Source organism: Ipomoea nil, unplaced genomic scaffold (genome assembly GCF_001879475.1).
Source record: "Ipomoea nil cultivar Tokyo-kokei standard unplaced genomic scaffold, Asagao_1.1 scaffold0980, whole genome shotgun sequence".
In the NCBI taxonomy this organism is placed as follows: domain Eukaryota; kingdom Viridiplantae; phylum Streptophyta; class Magnoliopsida; order Solanales; family Convolvulaceae; genus Ipomoea; species Ipomoea nil.
In genome coordinates, this window is record NW_017617408.1 from 574,787 (window position 1) to 597,787 (window position 23,001).

Below are 23,001 nucleotides of genomic sequence, written 5' to 3' on the forward strand. Positions count from 1 at the left end.
CGATGTCGACGCCCGGGGGGGGTGGAGATGGGCCGGCCTTGAAGGCGACCAGTTGTCTTCTTCTTGGAGAAGGAGGTCGTTGGACGCGGTAGCCGTTTTTTTTTTTTTTTTTTTTTTTTTTTTACTGTTTAAGATGACAGTCAACAGTCGGTGATGACGGTCAATGAAGGTATAGTTACCGGTAACCTATTGATTACCTGCTAAGTGAACTTATTTCATTGATTTTATGAAGTTGAAGTACTTAATTGCATATTTTTAAAGTTTAAAGGCGGCTTACCTATAATGTTTAGGAGTGTATTTGACCATTCTCTTTACTTTTTAAATTAACAAAAAAAATATTACTCCGTAAACCATTTCTTTATTTATTTTCAGATTTTAATTCCCTTTTCAATACTCCATAGTACTCCGTATTTTTTAAGTTTTTAATAATAATTTTTGATGCAGTAAATTCAAAGTATAATTCATATGAATGATATATGCATATTTTAAATTTAAATATTGCACAGATAAAATACTGTTGCTAAAAAATGGTACATCTCAGAGTAATAGCATTTGTGGAGTCAAATATTGGTTCTGCAATCTACATAGGTAATATGACTTTTTGGATGACTTAATGATTCATGTAATAAACATAAATAACATGTTATAATACATTGACCAACCAAATATAATAAACAGGGTTGTAAAAATCGGTCTAGGCGCCCGCCTAGACACCTCTAGACCGTGGCGATTTCCCTCCTAGGCGCCCGCCTAGGTTACCGGCCGCCTAGACGTCCGCCTAGCGCCTAACTCGGTCGATTTGGCCGCTTAGCGTCTAAGTTAGTCGAGTTAACTCATCCATTTCGGTCGAGTTAACCCGATCGGCTCGGCCTATTTTTTTATTATATATGTGTGCGTGTGCGCGCGCATACATATATATATTATGACATATATACACTCGTAGACTAGTTTGATACTTTGAATCTTTAGATGATTGAAGTATTTGAGTATTTCATATTTGAGTATTTTAATTTTTAATATTATTATTTTAATGTGTTTTTTTTTTAAAAAAACCATTGTTTTGATGTTATGACTTATTGAGTTATCATTAATTCATTTTTTTGAATGTGTTATTTGATTAAATGTTGAAAACAACCTCATTAAAATTGTCAAAACTGCAAATCTACCACTGTTTTTTTGGCACCCGCCTAGATTCCGCCTAGGCGCTGTCCGGACGCCCGACTAGCGCCTACTGCAACCATGATAATAAATAAATAAATAATCAAAAAACATATCCACAGTCCACAGATCAATCAGTATAGTGAAAATGCACTTTAAAGAATTCAGTACAAATGTAAAAAAAAAAAAAAAAAAAAAAAAAAAAAAAGGAATCTGTAAAGGTCCATAGTTCAGTAGCAAATTATATAGCATATGCTCTACATTTAGCACACTCTTCTTCAAACAGATCATCATAGGAGACTGGCACCCGTATTCTATTATAAACAGACTGCCGTTGTGGTCCACTAGTCGACTCTTCCTGAAAATCGCACACCATATTAGATGGAACACGACCATCTGAAGCATTGGCTAGCGGTTTATCTGTCACTGTGCCAAGGGTATTCTGGGAAATAGCGTCTTTTGCTTCTTGCTTGATCAGGGGCGTTTTAGGAACTTGCTTGAGCTGCTTCTGCAATTGGTTGGGACAAAAACAATTGAACAGCAAAAAATTTAGCCCCATAAAACAAATCATCATACAAAATACGGAGTAACAACATTAAGAAAATAGTATACTTGTGATAGTGAGAAACAATTCTATAAAGGTTTGATAACAAAGATTCATCTCTAATTGCAATAAACTACTTGACCTTGTTTATAAGATGTATCTATGACTCTTCCGTGTATCTATTGCAGAAACCAGTACACCTTAGTACAACAAATAAAATAAAGGCACTTCCTATTATCATGGATGTGAACAAGCATATATCATCATTGTTTTACAAAGGATTGAGTACCAATTTCTGCAAATTTAGTACCATTGAAGTGTCATAATTTTAAGACGTTTTATGTGGAAAAAACAGACAGGAGTGCACGTGCATATTCATCTCAACAATGAAAAATTCAATGAGCCATACAGACATTGCTAAAGAGGGGAGTAAGATGCAATATTTCACCTCAAACTCCTTTCCCCTTTTCATTATATCTTTGTAAGCATTGGGCTCACGCGCTTTGATGACGTTCCACAATATCCCACCACCTGCTCTAAAGCGCCGGCCATCAGCAGTCTTCTGTCCACCACAAGCCTGAATTGCCTCCACCTGCAAATGGTATTCAGTTAGTACTTAGTACTAGTTTTATAGGTATGGGAATTGATAGTGTAACAAATACACATAATTTATTTTCTTAGGAATATAAATGTTAATTTTGGTACCAGACAAAAAATAAATGTATAATTTCAGCCTGCAATAACACCGAATAAGTTCCCCTTGTTATTGGAATATCAGAATTGCACAAGACAAAATCTGGACTTTAATATTTTAAATTCCCCAAGTAGGCAAGTATAGTTAAAAAGCAAGCCTAGCCATTCATAAATTTTTAGACACCAGCTTATGTATGAAAGAAGCTAGTTTATTTAATATATTAATAATACATGGCATAGACCATCACTAAAGAAGTTCAACTAAACAGCTCAACTCATAAATTTTTACTGACTTCCCTACTTAATCCTTTATTCCTTTCAAAAATTTTATCATTGCCATCCATCTCCTTTGGCTTTAAACATTTCTTTATTAACCTGTGCAAGGCTCCACCTCTTCTATTATATTCTAAATTGCTCATCAGAATCATACTTTTGTTGTAACATGTGTAAATTCATGACTATCTCAATCACCCAATAGAGCCAAAGTCAAGCCAAGTTCAAGGCACAAGAACACTTTTCAGGTCAAGTTCAAGATGGCTCAAACAAAAGTTTAAAAACATAACTTCAGTAATTGTGTAAAACCATAAACAGAGTCTATGCTAGAAATTCATTGGTGTAATTCCATTTCCATAAACAATAAGGAAACATCAAAATCCAATCTTATTTGAAAATACACAATTCAACTACCTTTAGAGTTTAGATCACCTTCATATCTACAATTTAATTTCACAGTTCCAATTTTGAAGTTCAATGGATAGAAACACTTTGATCCAAACAAATCATGTGGGTACTAATTCTTTTAATAACTCCATATAAAATCTCATCTCAGAGCATATAAATTTTTGAAAGTTCATAGCATGAAGGTTAATGGAATAAATATTTAAACTCTAATAATAATTCACTTTGTTTTTTTTTTTTTTTAATGAATTCCACACAATAATTTGCTCTGACAATTTTATTTATGGATATGGATTCCTCACAATAATTCACTTCGCCAATTGTTTTTTTAATTAATGCCTGCCCACCATAAGAGCATGTACGAACTCTGTTATGCATGACAATTTTTAATACACAGTGTATTACTGTGTGCATACTAATGAAGGAAAAGTAACATACTGCCAAATTATCTGAATCAACATATACCAATTGGACTTCATAAAGTGGTATAACCAAAAACTATCTTGGAAGAAAGGTCCATGGAACAGAAACCAATGAAATCACCTCAAATATCTGCGAGTGTAGGGAAACAACATTGATCATCAGAGACAACAAAAGAACAGCATAATATTTAAATAGATTAAGTCTGACCCCCTCACCTTTAAACTATTACCTAATTTTTTTCTTGAATGGTTGGATTCAGTGGGCGATTTAACACAACGAACCTCAGGCAGAACTACAGATGTTAAACAAGTTTTAGTAAATGATAGCCTTGATTTAAAAAAAACCACTTTGATTTTACCCATTTTGATGAATACCAGTCTCTAGGGAATAGAAGCTCACACAAGCATGAAGGTATTGAGTGTTGGGAGAAGAATGTCAAAATGGATATACATAAGTAAATCATTTAAATAGTCTACAAGTCACATAATTCCAATTGAAGATTTGAAGGGGGTGATAAACAAATGAACTTCACATCTTATTCTCGTTACAACTTAGAAAGAAGAAAATGGGAAGGTTACATAGCTACATATCTTTACACAATGGCTATTTTAGTTATCAGGCATTCATATGAAATAAAATACAAAAAGAGTTTCAAACAGAATGTGAACCTTACCTCTCTGACAAGATCACTGAGAGCTGATACACCAAGACATGCCACAGCGTTCCACACCAAATAAGATTTTTTTTCTCTCAGCCGTTTACACACATATGTAACAAACCTACAACCGAGAATACTATGAGATCAGAATCAACCATAATGTCCTACAAATGGAACATACCCCCCAATTTTCCAAATTAAATACCCAAGTTTCCTGAAAGAAAGGTTCTATTTTCTTTATCCACTACTATTACTAGATAGAAGGAAACAATCATTTGTCATATCCATGCTTTAAAATCACAAACCTGTTGATATCTGTAATATTTGGACCTTGAGTGCCTTTATTTCCTTTGTTCTTCCTCTTCTTCTTCCTATTCTTCTTCCTAGGGTTCTTATTCTTAGTCCCATGGTCTTTATCAAATACGTCCTCAGTTCCAGCCCTAGTTTCTTGTGATTCTATCTTGGAAACTACAGCACTATTTTCTCCCAATTCAGTCTTAGAAATCATCTCGACCAATTCTCCCTCCTCAAACTCAGACATCTTAATGTCATTGCCATCTTCAATATTCTCATGAAGGCCATTTGGTATGCCATATCCAATCTCCATCAAACCTATCAAACTGCAATGAAGTTCAAGCAATATATTACTCTTCCCACAACAGGTTAACACATGAAGAAACCTTCTTAACTTTACACTAAAAGAAATTGAAATCATCAAGAAACATTCAACTTATAAACCATTGCGTCAACATGAAAATCAGGTAACCATATCAGATCATCACTACTATGTTTCAATAAAAAAAAAAAAAAAAAAATCCATAAAAACCCTTACGCAAATGAAGTGTATTCAAGTACATACAAACGCATATATACACGCAGATGATACGTATATAAATGATAAGGTAGGGAGAAGATGAGATACCGAAGCGCGAACCTCTGGGAACGAGAACGTTGTAAAGCGGGGAGCGGCTTTCTGCGCTCTACGAAGACTGAAGAAGAACATATATTCGCACCGTACGGAGTAATATATGGAACACTGAAATTGGGCTTGATGAGGTATTTGGGCCAAAAACAACATACTAGCTATTGGGCTGTCCTAAAGGAGGTATATTTAATGGGCTTAACAATTGGGCTGAAGTCTAGGATTTACATTGTATACATTATACATACAATATGTCTGATTGTCAGCAACTAATATATACTCTATATATAAACAATATATACTGAAAATCAATAAACATAAATAGTTTATATATATCCATTTTAAGCATTACAATTTAAATGAGCCAGTATGTGTGCTATTGAGCATGGGTTGATAGTTCTTTTTTTTTTTTTTTTTTTTTTTTTTTTTTTTTTTTTTTTTTTTTTTGAAAACAGCATGGGTTGATAATTAATTACTTTTAATTTTGTTAATTATAACAAAATGTATTTAATTAGATTGATTAAATGGTTTAATAAATATTTAACTGGTCTAATTACCTGATTAAGAGTAATTGGGTGTTGGATTGTTCGGTCAAAAATGATGAAATATTTAATTGAGTTGAACTAGACCATTTGAATTAATTGGAATATCTAATTGGTGGTTTTGACTTGGTTTTAGCCCATCAGGAATATACGAGCAAATTATACTGTCATCCGTATGCACCATGCATGGTGCATACGGATGCAAAAACGACGTAGTTTTATTAAAAACGCGCGTCTCACTTTTTTTGAAAAAATCAATATGTCGATTGTATTAATTGATGAAAGCTATAATAGCATCAGGAGGGATAGACTCCCAATAAATAGAATTTTCCTGTGTAAAAGCTAACGAAGCTAAAGTATGCGCATGTATATTAAACTGTCTAGGCACATAGCTTAACGAAACAGAACTAAATAAGGACATCATTGTCTTGCACTGATCAATTACTAACCCAACGTACGAGTGAACGGGCGTAGTTTGGTGATGTATAGCAGCGCGCAGAACCATACAATCCGTGAGCAGCTCGGCTGAATTTATACTCCTTTCTAGTAACCAGGACAGTGCCTCTTTAAAAGCCACTGCCTCTGCCATGAGTGGTGAGAAACAAATAGGTGATCTGCCATTCTTAGCTGCCACAAACGAGCCACCGGGGTCCAATAACACAATCCCATACGTAGCCTCCTCGGTTTCTTGCTGAAATCCCGCATCCATATAGCATCGCATGTGATTGCCAGGCAACACCGGTTCGGATTGTGTCCGTATTCCCTCTCTCGCCGCACGGCCGTGTACTGCACCATAAGCATTCAACAAGGTTGCCGCCCCCTTCACCACGGCCTGCGGCCGTGTCATGGCCCCTTCCCACACTGCCGAATTGCGGCTTCTCCAAATATTGTACAGAACACCCACCAACAGTTGTGTTTGTTCCTCTGTCAGAATTGACATAGCCCCGGCTAACCATTCCGCAAAAGAATCTGTAATAATATTTGTGATAGGTAATTGTGTTATATTCCAAACTAATACAGAATATTCACAATAAACTAATGCATGCAACACATCTTCATTATTAAATCTGCACATAGGGCATGTCGAGTCAACCTCCACCCTCTTATTAATTAGATTTGTGGTAGTAGGCAAAATATCACAAACTGCTCTCCACAAAAAAGTCTTTCATTTTGGTGGTACTTTCAATTTCCACATTTTAACCCATTTATCAAATCACCTGGGTTATTCTCATAATCCCCAACAATACGCTTGTAGGCATTCTTTACTGAATAAATACCTTTTGGGTCACCCATCCAGTACCATGAGTCATCATACCCAGGGCTAACAGGAATCATAACTATTCTGCTCACATCCTCTGGGATAAATAAATCAGATAAAATATGTGGATCCCATGTTTGTGTTTGTGGGTCAATCAAACCTGCTACCCGTGCATCTCTCAACTCCTCAGGCATAATTGTTTGTATTAAGGGACTTGGATTATCCTGGAGCCATGGGTGTCCCCAAATAAGAGTTGTTTCCCCATTTCCAATCCTGCGTCTTATCCCAGCTACCACTATTGGATGTGCTGCCATAATACTTCTCCAACAAAAACTTGGGCAATTACCAATAGTAGCATCAACAAAACTAGAAGTGGGGTAATACCTGGCTTTATATATTCTTGCCACCAGAGACTCTGGATTTGTCAAAAAGCGTCATGCTTGCTTGCCCAGCATAGCTAAATTAAAAGCCCTCAACTCCTTGAAACCCAAACCACCAAACTTATTGGGGATACATAACTTATCTCATGCTTTCCAGTGAATCCCCTTATCCCTGCCACTTCCCCACCAGTATCTATTCATGGCCCTCTCAATGGATTGACAAATTGTTTCAGGTAGCAAAAAAACACTCATTGAAAAAGTTGGCATAGATTGTGCCACACTTTTCAATAAAACTTCCTTACCAGCCTGAGACAATAATTTTGTGTTCCACGATCCAATTCTCTGCCTGATTTTTTCCTCCACATAGGAAAAAACTGCTCTTTTATTTCTGCCCACAAACGATGGGAGGCCCAGATATTTTCCAAAATTACTCGCCTGCACCACCTGAAGGCAGCTCGCCACCTGTGTTCTGGCCATGTGTTGGGTATTACGACTAAAACATATATTTGACTTGTTATAATTCACAACCTGTCCAGATAGTTTCTCATATCTCATCAAACATTCTTTAATCACAGTAGCCTCTTGGATATTTGCCTTAAAGAAAAGCAGGCTATCATCCGAAAAGAATAAATGGGACACCGGGGATCACCCCTGGCCACTCTACATCCATGTATAGAACCTGTCATCTGTTCTTTCTGCAACAACATCAAAAGTGCCTCAACGCGCGTCTCACTTAAAAAAAAAAAATCAGTTTAGATTCCCACCAACAACATTATATTGTGCATAATTTGAACTATATATCCAGAATCAATGAACTAAAATTCCAGAATCTATGAACTAAAATTCCAGAATGAATGAAGTAAAAATCCATAATGAATGAACTAAATATCCAGCATGAATGAAAAAAATCAGTTTCGATTCACGTCTAAATATCCATAATCAATGAACTAAAATTCCAGAATTTATGAACTAAAATTCCAGAATGAATAAACAACATAATGTTGTTGAGGGAATCGAAACTGATTTTTTTTTTTAAAGTGGGATGCGCGTTTTTAATAAAACGACGTCCTTTTTGCATCCGTATGCACCATGCATGGTGCATACGGATGCACAGCATAACGATCCGAATATCTTACGGGAGCGTTATGCTGTGCAACTACGTGCACCATGCATGGTGCAACTATGTGCACACGGTTACAAAAACGACGTCGTTTTAACGTCCGACTTAAAAAAAGAAAAAAGAAAAAAGAATTGCATAACTACACATCCATAACTTCATAACTATACATTCAGAATTGCATAACTACACATCCATAACTTCATAACTATACATTCAGAATTGCATGCATAATTACACATCCATAACTTCATAACTATAAATCCGGAATTGCATAACCACACATCCATAATTTCATAACTATAAATCCAGAATGTGAAATTATAAAATTATGAACATATGTTTACGTAACTAAAGGCAATCAAAAATAATTTTTTTTAAATTTAAGTAAAACGATGCCGTTTTTGCATCCGTGTGCACCATGCATGGTGCACACGGATGCACAACATAATTTGCCGAATATACGTGGATTATATAATTTTGATGATTTTGGATAATTTGATATTAGAGTTAATTCCAGAAATGGTCATTTGACTATTGACATTTATCTATTTTTATCGTTTGACTTTCAATTGGACCATAAATGGTTCATTGACTTGATCTTTATCCATTTTCGTCGTCGACTTTTAATATGACCATAAATGGCCCCTTAACTATTGGTTTTGTCCCAAATTTGGTCCTTCAGTTAAATATCCATTTAGTAAACATTAAATTTAAGAACAATAATATAAAAATTAGTTTGTTGTTGAGATCGACAAATTGAGTTTATAAATTTAATACATTAAGTTCATCATTGTGAAAAACTAAATTTTTTTACATTATTATGCTTAAATTTAATGTTTATTAAAATGGTAAATTAAATGACCAATTTTATTTTATTTTTTAAGTCAATAGTCAAATGACCACTTATTGTTAAATTGAAAGTCGAGTACGAAAATTGGTAAAGATCAATAGTCAAGGGATTATTCATAGTCCAATTAAAAGTAGAAGGGAAAAATTTTGGTATATGACAATGATGGTATCCTGATACATTCATGGAGTTAACTCTTTGATATTATTTGAAGATAGTGTTAAACATGTGGCTTGAATTAGTCTCTAGCAGTTCTGTTGTTTACTCTTTCTTTAGTCTACTATTATGCTTCTGTTACAACTTCTCATGTAAAGCTCTATTTATACCTTCATTGTAAAGTTATAATCAATACAATTATTTCCTACCTTCACATGGTATCAAGAGCCAGCAACAATTCTTAGTTTTTTTTTTCCTCCTCTCCCTAGACTACATAATGTCCACCACAACTGAAACACCTGAAATCCCCATAATTCAAATTACTGTTCCTGCAAATTTCCTTATTAAACTTACTTCCTCCAACTTTTCAGTTTGGAGACGTCAAATCCAAGCCACTTTAATCGGCTTTAGTTTATTAGGCTACATTGATGGGAGTGCTGTCGCCCCATCCCAATTTTCCGATGCTGCGAAAACGGTAACAAATCCTAGCTATACAAGCTGGTACCGTCAAGACCAGATTATCGTCAGCGTCCTCCTTGGAAGCTGTTCTGACCCTATTCAGCCACTCATTTCTTCAGCTAAAACCTCCCGGCTGGCTTGGGAATCGATAATGGCGAGCTTTGCAAACACCTCACGTGGGCGCATTGTCTCACTTAAGTCCAAGTTAGCACGCAATCCGCGAGGTAGTTGGTCTATTGTGGATTATCTCAACTACATGAAGGCCATTGCCGATGATCTTGCTATCGCACAGTGCCCGGTGTCTGATGAAGATCTTACGGTTCACATCCTTACTCAGGTTGGTGAGGAATACAATTCCGTTGTGTCAGCTATACGTGTCCGAGAGTCCCCATTGTCTCTCTTTGAACTCTCTGAGATCCTCACGGATCATGAGCGTTTGTTAAAAGAAGTAGATGAGTCCCGGCAAAGTATCATTGCCACTACGAATGTTACTCAGCAGTCCTCCAACAACGGACGGTCGTCTCAAGGTAATTCTTATACGAATCGTCGCAGTCATAGTCAGTCTGCGAATAACAATGCCTGACCGCAATGGCAAAATTACAATAATGGCCGCCCCTCTCAAAATGGTTTGGTGTGTAAATTTTGTAATATTCCTGGACAGAGGTACGTTATTGTCGTAAACTAATACGGTTTTTGAAAGAAAATAAAATCACTCATGTTCCTTCTGCGAGTGCCGGCCCAGCCCATCTGTCAATATGTCCACGACACAACCAGTGCCGACACACCCGTGGCTATTTGACAGTGGTGCTTCTCACCATACCACGTCAAGTACTTCGCCACTACACTCTTTCATCGAATATGGTGGTCCGGATGAAATACGCCTGGGTGATGGTAAGTGCCTTCCTATAACTCATATTGGTCATATTACCCTCTCCACACCATCCCGATCTCTTTCCCTTACTAATGTTCTATGTGTTCCTAAGTTATATAGGAATTTAGTGTCAGTTTCTCAACTATGCCACACTAACTCGGTTTCAATTGAATTCTTTTCTAATTTCTTTCTCGTGAAGGATCGTCAAACGGGGGCACCACTGATGCGGGGGGAGACCGTTAATGGTGTCTACTACGCTCCTGCCTCACTTCTGCCTCAAGCCAATGCAACCAGTTTGGTGTCTGTGCCTGATTGGCATCATCGTCTAGGACATCCCTCAAATAAAGTACTTGGTCGTATTTTAAGTCGTTGCACCAATGTTTCCAACCTTTCGTTAAGTCGTTTTCATTGTATTTCTTGCAACATTAATAAGAGTCACAAGTTACCTTTTGCAGAAAATTCTATGGTGAGTTCCAGACCTCTAGAATTAATTTATACGGATGTTTGGAGCTCACCTAAAAAATAAATTGATGGTTATGCTTACTATGTTATTTTTGTGGACCACTATACAAAATATACGTGGCTATACCCACTCAAAAAGAAATCAGATGTGGCTCGTATTTTTCCAGAATACAAACGGCTAGTCGAAAATTATTTCAAACAAAAAATTGTTTCAGTTTTTTCATATAATGGCGGTGAATTCATTAAACTTGTCCCAATATTTAATAGTGAAGGGATTTCTCACTTCACCACTCCCCCTCATACTCCCGAACATAATGGTACAGCGGAACGCCGCCACCGCCACATAGTTGAGACTGGTATGTCATTGTTACATTCTGCTTCTTTACCTTTGTCTTTTTTGTCTCATGCGTTCCAAACTGCAGTGTATCTCATAAATCGGTTCCCCACACCTGTCTTGGATAATCAGTCTCCCTTTTCTGTTTTATATAAATCTCAGCCCAATTATGCTAAGCTTCAGCCGTTTTGGTGTTTATGTTTTCCCTGGTTAAAGCCATACCGCTCTCATAAACTTGAGCCTAAATCTTCCTCTTGTATTTTTTTGGGATACTCAAATTCACAGTCTGCTTATAAATGTTATGAACCCAAAACAAAGAGGACATTTCTCTCTAGACACGTCAAATTTGTCTCAACCCAATTTCCCTACAAAACCCTAACTATAAATAACTCTGTCCATCCATCTCCCCCCATACAAATAATATTCTCCCGATTACTACTCTGCCTATACAGCCACGTGTTCCCCATATGGAAGATTTGCCTTCACTCGAGTCCTGTCTTCCTCAAGCGGCCAGGCCACCACAGTCGCCGGTAGTTTCTCCTACGCCGGCAATTGGGGTGTTCCAGCCAGATTCGTCTGACCAGCAGCCTCTTCAGCCACTAGGGATGGCAATGTGCCCCGTCCCCGTTGGGGATCCCCATCCCCGTCGGGGACGGGGAAAAATATCGGGGAAGTTTTGAAATTCCCCAGTGGGGACGGGGATGGGGACGGGGATACCCCTCCCCGTCCCGTCCCCGAATAATTAAAAAATATATATACAATATTATATTTATATTATTTTAGGAATTATATTATTAGATTTTAGAATTAAGATACTATAACCCTAATATATAATACCCTATTCAATGTATTCAATATATATATATATATATATATATATATATATATATATATATATAGTGTTTTCATTGCTTTTATATATACATATATCTATGAGTTATTTTATTAACTAATTTATTTGGCTAGTATTGGCTTTTAATTTGCATAGATTAACAACCAAAATATGAAACTAGGAGTTTAATTAAGTTTTGCCACTATGCTAATGGCAGAACATATTTTTATGCATTTTCCTTCATTGTTTTAATTTTTTTAATTTTATTTTTAAAAATTGTATTAGTTTGACACTATGACTATGGGTTGATCGGGGATAGGAATTCCCCGTCCCCGCCAAACTCCCCGCGGGGATTGGGACGGGGAATTTTTTCAATTCCCCGCCGGGGACGGGGACGGGGATGGGGACGGGGTCGGTGTAGCGGGGACGGGGATGGGGAGTATACTCCCCGCCCCGCCCCGTTGCCATCCCTATCAGCCACTCTCTCGTCAGGTTCCGTCCTTTCATAGCAGTCCTGCTGCGTCCTCAAGATCAGGTCCTGCGTCGTCTCCGCCATCGTCAACTCCACCTGCTTCGTCCCCTCCTCCAGTTCAGTCTCCTCCACCAGTTCAGTCTCCTCCACCAGCGCCGTCCCCTCCATCAGCGTCGTCCTCTCCCTTTGCGTCAGTCTCCTCCACCAGTGCCGTCCCCTCCATCAGCGTCGTCCTCTCTCTTTGCGCCGTCTTCGCCGACCCTCACTCTAGTTCAGGTACCTGTTTCTCGACCCGTTAGAAACCGCAAGCCTAATCCTAAATTTTTTGGTCCGTCGTTTGTTAATACAGTCTCAGTACACCCTTTACCTCCTTGTCTTGAGCCTAACACCGTTACCCAGGCGTTGAAAGATCCTTTGTGGCGTAAGGCGATAGATGCCGAATATGAGGCGTTGCTCCGGAATGGTACTTGGGATTTGGTACCACGGAAATCCAGACCAGTGGTTGGGTGTAAATGGGTGTTCATAGTTAAACGTAAGCCAGATGGTTCTATTGACAGGTATAAAGCACGACTTGTAGCGAAGGGGTATTTACAGCAGGCTGGTCGTGATTTTTTTTTGAAACGTATAGTCCCGTGATGAAGCCTGTTACTATACGTGTGGTTATTTCTATTGCTTTGCATAATAACTGGCTCATAAGGCAATTAGATATTAATAATGCTTTTTTAAATGGCACGTTGACTGAAACTGTTTTTATGAACCAACCACCGGGTTACGTTAATGTGGATTTCCCTTCGCATGTTTGTCAGTTGAAAAAGGCACTGTATGGCCTTAAACAGACACCGCGAACCTGGTACCTTGAGCTTAGTCGTTTTTTGTTGCGCTATGGTTTTGTCAAGTCACAGGCAGATGCGTCATTGCTTGTTTACTCATATAGTGGTGTCCTTATGTATTTTTTGGTGTATGTTGATGACATCCTGCTTACTGGGAATAATACTGTGTGTATTGAGCAGTGTGTGCGAGCACTGTCTAATGCTTTCGCGTTAAAAGATTTGGGTCCCTTACATCATTTTCTAGGTGTGGATGTAATTTCAACTGTGTCAGGTGTGTTTTTGTCCCAGTCACAATATATCTCTGACATATATTTTGATCAAGTTTCACATGGATGGAGCGAAGCCGGTCTCTACGCCTATGAGTTCTTCAGAAGTTCTGCCTCTCCCGGACCCTTCTACAATTGTTGATCCTACAGATTTTCGCAAACTTATTGGCATGTTGCAATATTTAAGCATTACTCGTCCAGACGTCTCGTTCACCGTGAACCGTTTGTCGCAGTTTATGCATGCACCATCTACAGCCCATTGGTCTGCGGCGAAGCGTGTTCTACGCTACCTTAAGGGTACGTTGTTTCATGGATTACTACTCAAAGGTAAAACTACCTTTCAGCTTACCGTCTTTTCAGATTCTGATTGGGGTGGTTCTAATACCTTAGGCCGTTCTACCACTGCATATGTTTTGTATCTTGGTGGTAACATTGTTTCTTGGAAGTCAACGCGTTAGAAGTCAGTTTCTCGTTCTTCCACTGAGGCGGAGTATCGTGCCTTTGCGAATGCTACTGCTGAGGTTCTATGGGTTCAACATCTTTTGCGGGAGCTACGAGTGCCTTTGTGTGGCACTCCTGTGTTGCTTTGTGATAATCTGAGTGCTACGTATGTCTGCAAAAATCCTGTGTTCCATTCTAGGATGAAGCATCTTGCCCTTGACTATTTCTTCGTTCGTGAGTTGGTGGTTTCTAGGGCCTTGGTTGTTCGTCATCTTCCCTCTAAGGAACAACTCGCAGATATTCTCACGAAGCCGCTGGGTCGCGCGTCCTTTCAGCTTTTCTGGTCCAAGATCGGAGTCTCCGACGAATCCTCCATCTTGCGGGGGCATGTTAAACACGTGGCTTGAATTAGTCTCTAGCAGTTCTGTTGTTTACTCTTTCTTTAGCCTACTATTATGCTTCTGTTACAACTTCTCATGTAAAGCTCTATTTATACCTTCATTGTAAAGTTATAATCAATACAATTATTTCCTACCTTTACAGATAGGATGGAAGCATGAACATAGACATGCTGGTATCCTGATACATTCTTCATATTTAATTTAAATTGTTTTAAATTTAATTCGAAGATTATCTAACAGGATAAATGTTGTTAGATTTCTCATACATTTACAAATATAAATACTGGCTTCATTTTGAAAGAAAGAAAGCTCTCAGAATTCACATACCAAAACTCTGTCGAAATCTCCTCAAAATATTATCTAGAATTTAAATAATTTAATATTACTTGAATTAAGTTGGCCGTGGGCTCAGCGGCGTGAGCCTATTAGGCTCTCTCTTTGGCTGACTACCAATATCGAAATTCACCCCTAGCTCTAGTCATGATGCATCATGTTTGATTGATGCACCACAACATATATAAGTCTTTTCCGTAGATAAGAGTAAATTTTTGCACCTGAAAGTGTATTTTAGGTGAAGTGTGTTTTGTGATCTTAATTGATAAAAGTTTATAAAAGAGATAAATTAATTTAGATTAAGGTCATAACCTTGTGATTATCAAGTTATTAATTTGGTTGGGGTTATCCAAAAAGGCAAAATTTATGAGAAAATTATTATTTGTCATATTTCATAATCATAGTTCACACGTACAGATTAAATATGAATTTTACCAAATTGGTCTAGTAGCAAATGAGCTCTCTTTGTAGGAGAGAATTTCGGGATAACTCGGACTCGATTTTGGCCTCCTGAAGCGAACAGTGATTAATTTGGTGGATCTGAACCGTTAAACAGACAGAGAAAGACTCGAATCACATCATAGTTTACACACAAAAAAAATGAAAATGTAGTTAATATTATGCCAAATTGTGATGCTGCACATTACATGATCAACGGAGAAAATCCTGCAATAGTTCCACTAGCGACTCATTCATTTCCTTCCAATAACCCTCCAAGCCAAGAAATCAACGACTCTATTTTTTCCATGTAAATGTGCATGATTATGATATTTCAAATTTTTTTCTCATCCAATTTTAACATGCCTCAAGGATATTCCAATGTGTCTCGCCGGTGTATTTCCTCCTTCGAGCCATTTAATTACTTTAGTAGTATAGTGTAATGTTTATGTACATTTTTTTAAAAAAACTGTAAGCATTGAAAATTTAAATAGTATTGTTGCACCGTGGTGGATAATTGATTGTTAAATTAATTACTTTAATTAAGCTAATTAGACTGGTATTTATTTAATCGGGTTAATTAAAATGGCCCATTAAATATTTATTTGGTTTAATTGCTTAATTAAATGTAATTGGATGTTGGAGTGTTCGGCCCGAAACGATGAAATATTTAATTTAGTTGGACCGGGCTGCTTGGAGTAATTGGGTTGCTAATTAGCGGGTTTGACTTGGTCTTGGCCCATCAAAATTATATGTGGATTATATAATTTTGAGGAATTTGAATATTTGATATTATTTGGAAATTTAATGAAATCATGAACCTGGACACAATGGTGTCCCGGTACATTCCTCAATTTAATTAAAGAAATTAAATTAAATAAGGAATTAAGAGTTGGTTGGAGATTTTCCCTCACACTCACCACTATAAATAGTGGTTTCATTTTCAAGAATGGAGGCTCTGAAAATCTGCATACTGAAGCTCTGCCGAAGTCTCGCCAGGATATCGTCTGGAACACGCCCGCAGTTGTACTGCGTATACCGCGCTGAGGAACACGCCACTTGAACACCGGAAGCCCTTCTTTGAAGATCAAGCTGCATATTAGCCCTTCATTGAGGAACAAGCTACCAACTCCGGAGGCCCTTCAGCAAGGAACTACTCCAGTTCGGCATACTCTCGAACTCGGCATACTTCCAGTTCGGCCATACTCCCGAACTTGACATACTTCCAGTTCAGCATACTTCCAACAAGGAACTCGGCATACTTCCAATTTGGCATATTCCAAATTTGGCACACATCTAATAGGCATACTTCTAGTAGAGAATCAGAGGACTTCTCATATACAGAGATTGTACCCCTTCTTGATTGATACATACTACTTGTAACCGATACTTTGAATTTTGAATATATACAATTCAAGTTTTTCGCGCTTACATATTTTGGCACGCCCAATGGGACAGCTCTGCCTCTCATCTCTCTACTACTACTATACCTCTACCTGCGCATCAAATGACATCGAACAATCCCATGTTCAGGAGGACCTATGCCCAAGCTACCAAGTCCAAGTCTACGCCTGTAGCTTGCTCTGGCACTACCCCAAAAACGCATGGTCCGCTGACAAGGAACCGCGCAAAGGATTTGGGGGTCCAAGTGCCTGAACCTCAGTCCATGGCACGACGGGTGGTTAGAAGGCTCGACAAGGCCCCTGCTGCCTCAAAGGCAATTGCTTTTGCTGGAAGTCCACCCTCTCCCAAGGGAGCTACCGATAGTGGTAGTCCAACTTCTATGCAAGGGAACGCTAGTAGTGGGAGCACTTCCCCCGTAACTCCGCCTCATCCATTATGGAAGGCTGCACCTGAGTGGTCGCATGTCTACAACGTCATGCCGGCCATGGCGACAAACACAGAGTCTGTGGAGGAGCAATTAGCTAGAATTGCTAGGTCTCTGGAAGGAATGGCTGTCGCTCTCCAAAATCAAGAGAAACGGCTTAACACCCTCGATAATAGGGTAGGAAGCATCATGGAGGAGCAAGGAAGCCGGGCTCCAGGAAAGCAACCTGAAGGGCAAGAAGAGGTTGGTCAGCAATCACCACCACCTCATGTTAGCCATGTGGTAGGAGAAGTTGCTTCCCATTTACCTGCAACTGAGAAAACTATTCCAGTTACCGAAGGCATGATACCGGTGGATCAATTGAAGGACTACATAATGGGGGCCATCAAAGGCAAGTTGGATGAAGGACAACCTTCATATTCCTATACTAAGCCCTACACACAAAGAATTGAGGAATTGAAAATGCCCTACGGCTATCAACCTCCTAAGTTCCAGCAATTCGATGGCAAAGGAAATCCCCGACAGCACATTGCCCACTTTGTGGAGACATGCAATGATGCAGGGACTTATGGCGATCTGTTGGTAAAGCAGTTTGTCCGTTCGTTAAAGGGAACTGCGTTTGATTGGTACACTGACCTTGCGCCCGGCTGCATTGATAGCTGGCATGATATGGAACGTGAGTTCTTAACTCGTTTCTATAGCACAAGGAGAACGGTCAGCTTCTTGGAACTCACCACTACTCGCCAATGGAAGGGTGAACGCGTCGGTACCTACATCGAAAGGTGGAGGGAACTATGCCTGAATTGCAAAGAAAGAATATCCCAAAATTATGCAATTGAGATGTGCATCCAAGGAATGCACTTCGAACTCTCCTATATCCTACAAGGGATTAAGCCAAAGTCCTTTGAGGAGTTATCCAGTCGTGCTCACGACATGGAATTGAGCATCGAAGCCAGCGGAGGGCTCAACATATTGAACTTGCCTAGCTCCTCCAATGCACCTGGAAAACAAGAAGTTAAAAAGTGGAACAAACCTTTTCCAAAGCAGGAAAAGAAAGAAGTGATGAATGTGAAGGCTACTCCTATGACAGTCTTCACTAAGGCAACTGAAAGGCCTAGGTCAAGACCATTTTCTGGCCCGTCAAGGGGTGGTAGAAGGCCGACAATTGAAGAAAGGCATGAGAAGACTTATCCTTTCATGGATTCCGATGTATCTCCCATGTTTGATGAGCTACTTAAACTTAGGCTCATTGAGTTGCCTGAAATGAAACGTCCCGAGGAAGCTACAAGGGTGGATGACCCATACTATTGCAAGTATCATCGTCTTCTTGGTCATCCGATTGAGAAGTGTTTTATCTTCAAAGATAAAGTAATGGCACTGGCCAGAGATGGAAAAATCGAGCTTGCCGATGCCAATGCGAGCTCAAATCAAATCTCGATTACACCCGGACGGTTCGCTCCGCTGTGTACTGAAAAGGAAGATGGGAAACAACGGAAGCGTCCACTCCCCTTCATTGTTAAGCACGCTGTCGGTCAAAGTTCAGAACCGCAGCGGAATGATAACGCATCCGAAGGTAAATGGGTGATTGTCACTCATAGAAAGAAGAAATTCGAGCCTGTGAAGCATCAAAAGCACATAGTGAAAAGTTGGGTTGAGAAAACCTCAAAAAGTACTCATGCCCGCAAATCAAAGACGAAGGGGCATGTCAAGCAACCACGAGCACCAGTTTCTTTGGCTCAATATATGCCAAAAGGATTTGATCTTCAAGGGGCAGACACTTCTAGCTCCTGCCTAAATACAAATGACAAGCCAGAAGATGGAGGTGAATGTTCATCTCCTAAACACATCGAGGATGAGGAAGTGTTAATGCATAAGGCTACTTCCTACTCCACAGAAATTACCTTCAAGGATGAAGACTTGTTACTTGGAGGCACGCCACACAATCGCCCATTATTTGTTGAAGGCTACACCCGTGGGCAAAAACTCAAAAGAATTATGGTTGATCAAGGCTCAGCTGTCAACATCCTATCCCTCCGAGCTGTGAAGGACCTTGGTATATCTACAGATGAGCTTGCCCAAAGTCGTCTAATGATACAAGGCTTCAATCAGGGAGGGCAAAGAGCAATCGGCATCATCAGACTTGACTTAAGAACTGGGAGCCTAAGTTCAGGTGCCTCTGCCATGTCATAGATGCGAGGACATCTTATAACTTGTTACTTGGAAGGCCGTGGATACATGAAAATGGGGTGGTACCCTCGTCTTGGCATCAATGCCTTATGTTTGAAAGGAACGGCGTAGTTGAAAAGGTTGTCGCCGATGAAAGCCCTTTCACAGAGGCTGAGTCTTACTTTGCGGATGCAAAGTTCTACATTAAAAGGAAAGTTATTGTTGAAGATATTGAGGAAAGCAATGACGATCCACCTTCCCAATCAAAGTCAAAGGGAAAACAAGTTGTAGAGGGAGATCAACACAACACAAAACTCATCTTCCCGCTTGCAAGGATTGATACACTCAAAACAAATGCAGCAAAATCATCTGAAGAGAAATGTGGTGACAAACTGGGCCAAATACTCCCCGCCAAACGTACCGAGGGTTTCGACCCTAACGCTTATAAGCTTCTAGCCAAGGCTGGCTATAACCCCAACGAGCCACAGAAGTTGGGAAAGCTTATCCCAGAAGCCGGTGGTAAAGGCAAGGCAAGCCACCAAGAACCTCAAACTCGCAAAGGGTTGGGCTATGTTCCCCCTAAACCAGTGCGAATTCTTATAAACAGGGCTGCAAGTAATTGTATCTCCGCGGAGGGAAGCGAGTATGACCCAAAACTCACTCTTACCAATGATAAGGGGCAAGACAAAAAGAAGTCAGTCTTCGACCGAATCGGTAAGGCGGACTCTCGACGCTCAGTCTTTGATAGACTGGGGTCAAGTCCTAAAGCCCTAAAAAGAAAGTCAATGCATGATCGACTTGGAGCTGTTCAAGTTATTAAAGACAGTGCCAATGTTCCTGCTGAAGTGGAACCTCCAAAAAGGCTCAGAAGCATGATTCCTTCTCGTATGAGACGAGAAACATATATTCATGTTACATGCGGTGAAGTATTGAAAGTCCAACCGAAGACCATTGTACACACTCGAGTACATAAAGAGGAAAATAAGGAAAGCGTAGGCTCAAGTGATGACGTACCACCAACCACTCAGGGAGAGGTGGCATCGTCGTTCCATATCACTTTGTGTGATGAGACCCCGATTGAGGGGGAAGATGCAGAAGATGCACCCCATGAGTTAGAAGAAGGGGTACGAGCCGCGGTGGACGAATTAAAAGAAGTTGATCTGGGAACGCCTGAAAATCCTCGTCTTATCTTCATTAGCGCACTCCTTTCTGATGAAGATGAAGAAACCTATGTCACATTGCTGAAAGAATATATTGATGTCTTTGCATGGACATACAAGGAGATGCCAGGGTTAGACCCAAAGGTAGCTGTGCACCGCTTAGCAGTAAAGAAGGGGTGTCGCCCGGTTAAGCAAGCTCAACGACGCTTCCGCCCCGAGCTCATTCCCTCGATTGAAACAGAAGTTAATAAGCTTATTGAGGCTGGCTTCATTCGTGAAGTTAAATATCCAACCTGGATATCCAGTATTGTGCCTGTGCGCAAGAAGAATGGCCAGATCCGCGTCTGCGTAGATTTTCGGGACCTCAATGTGGCATGCCCGAAAGATGACTTCCCGCTTCCTATCACAGAGTTAATGATAGATGCCGTGACTGGGCATGAGATCCTGTCATTCATGGACGGCTCCTCCGGCTACAATCAAATCCGCATGGCGCCGGAAGATGAAGACTTAACTGCATTCCGAACGCCGAAAGGCATCTACTGTTACAAAGTAATGCCCTTTGGTTTGAAAAATGCAGGTGCTACATACCAAAGGGCTATGCAGACAATATTTGATGATATGCTCCATAAAATGGTCGAATGCTACGTAGACGACCTGGTTGTGAAGTCGAAATTGCGCACAAATCACTTGGTGCATTTAAGGCAAGTCTTCGACCGCCTACGAAAGTTTCAACTGAAAATGAACCCCCTGAAATGTGCTTTTGGGGTTGCTGCTGGAAAGTTCCTCGGGTTTACTGTTCGACATAGGGGTATCGAGATTGAACAAGCAAAGATTGACGCCATAATGAAGATGCCTGAGCCGAGAAACCTTCATGAGCTTAAAAGCTTACAAGGGAAGTTGGCTTACATCCGAAGGTTCATATCAAACCTAGCAGGAAGATGTCAACCTTTTAGTCGGTTGATGAAAAAGGGCATCCCGTTCATGTGGGATGAGGCATGCAAGAACGCATTTGAAAGTATCAAGTCATACTTGATGAAGCCGCCTGTGCTAACCGCTCCTGTTCACAGTCGCCCACTAATCCTCTATATCTCCGCCCAAGACAGTTCTGTGGGCGCCTTGCTTGCTCAGGAAAATGACAAGGGGAAGGAGAATGCTCTGTACTATCTCAGCAGAATGATGACCCCGAACGAGTTAAAGTACTCCCCAATTGAAAAGCTATGCTTGGCACTTGTGTTCTCGATCAAAAAACTTAAGCACTACTTCGAGGCTCATACCATCCGGCTTGTTTCCAAAGCGAACCCGGTGAAATATGTTATGGCAAAGGTCGTTCTCTCCGACCGCCTCGCAAGGTGGTACTTATTGTTTCAACAGTTTGAAATTGTATATGTGCCGCAAAAGTTTGTTAAGGGGCAAGCCTTGGCCGATTTCCTAGCAGACCACCCGATACCTGCTGAATGGGAGTTGTCTGACGATTTGCCTGATGAAGATGTGCTTGTCATTGAAGTCCTATCCCCATGGAAAATGTACTTTGATGGAGCTTCGCATAGAGAAGGGGCAGGTGCTGGAGTTGTCTTCGTCACTCCAGAAGGCGAGGTGTTGCCATATTCATTCACCTTGACCGAGCAATGTTCAAACAACATCGCTGAGTATCAAGCATTGATACTTGGGCTCGAAATAGCGGCTGACATGAAGCAACTAAGAATTAACATTTATGGAGATTCAAAGTTGATCATAAACCAAGTGTTGGGTCTATATGAAGTGAAAAAGGCGGAGTTAGTCCCATATAACAACTATGCAAAGATACTCATGCAATGGTTAGGGGACGTCACAATTGAACATGTACCGAGGAAAGAAAACAAGCAAGCTGACGCCTTAGCCGCATTGGCTTCAACTATTGCTCATCCTGCAGCCCGAATACAAGTATGTCAAAGGTGGGTGGTTCCACCAATCTTTAATGAAGACGGCTCAGTTGATGAAACTGTTGAACTTCCTACTGCCTCAGTGTATGATATAGGCAAAGACGACTGGAGGCAACCGCTAATTGACTACCTCACTGATGGAAAGTTACCTGAAGATCCCCGTAAAAGGGTAGATATAAAGCGTCGAACTCCTCGCTTCATCTACTATAAAGAAACATTGTATCGTCGTTCCTTTGATGGAATATTTCTCCGATGTCTAGGGGAAGAGGAAGCTTTACAAGCTATGCAAGAAGCTCATTCTGGGGTTTGCGGTGCACATCAATCCGGTCCCAAGTTGCATTTCCACATTAAGCGAATGGGATATTATTGGCCTACAATGGTAAAGGATTGCATAGACTATGCTCGAAGGT

General features: G+C 39.9%; 1 protein-coding gene across 1 annotated transcript; it reads right to left on the reverse strand.

Moving 5' to 3' along the window:
* Nucleotides 1–1,357: 1,357 nt before the first annotated feature.
* On the reverse strand, nucleotides 1,358–7,190 carry LOC109179755. The gene is made up of 7 exons (XM_019329251.1): nucleotides 6,836–7,190; nucleotides 6,126–6,587; nucleotides 5,089–5,143; nucleotides 4,460–4,774; nucleotides 4,170–4,275; nucleotides 2,151–2,294; nucleotides 1,358–1,666 (listed from the first exon to the last, which is right to left on the reverse strand). Exons 1-7 carry the CDS (start codon nucleotides 7,188–7,190, stop codon nucleotides 1,400–1,402), a joined length of 1,704 nt encoding a protein of 567 aa, XP_019184796.1. The 3' UTR covers nucleotides 1,358–1,399.
* Nucleotides 7,191–23,001: the final 15,811 nt, after the last annotated feature.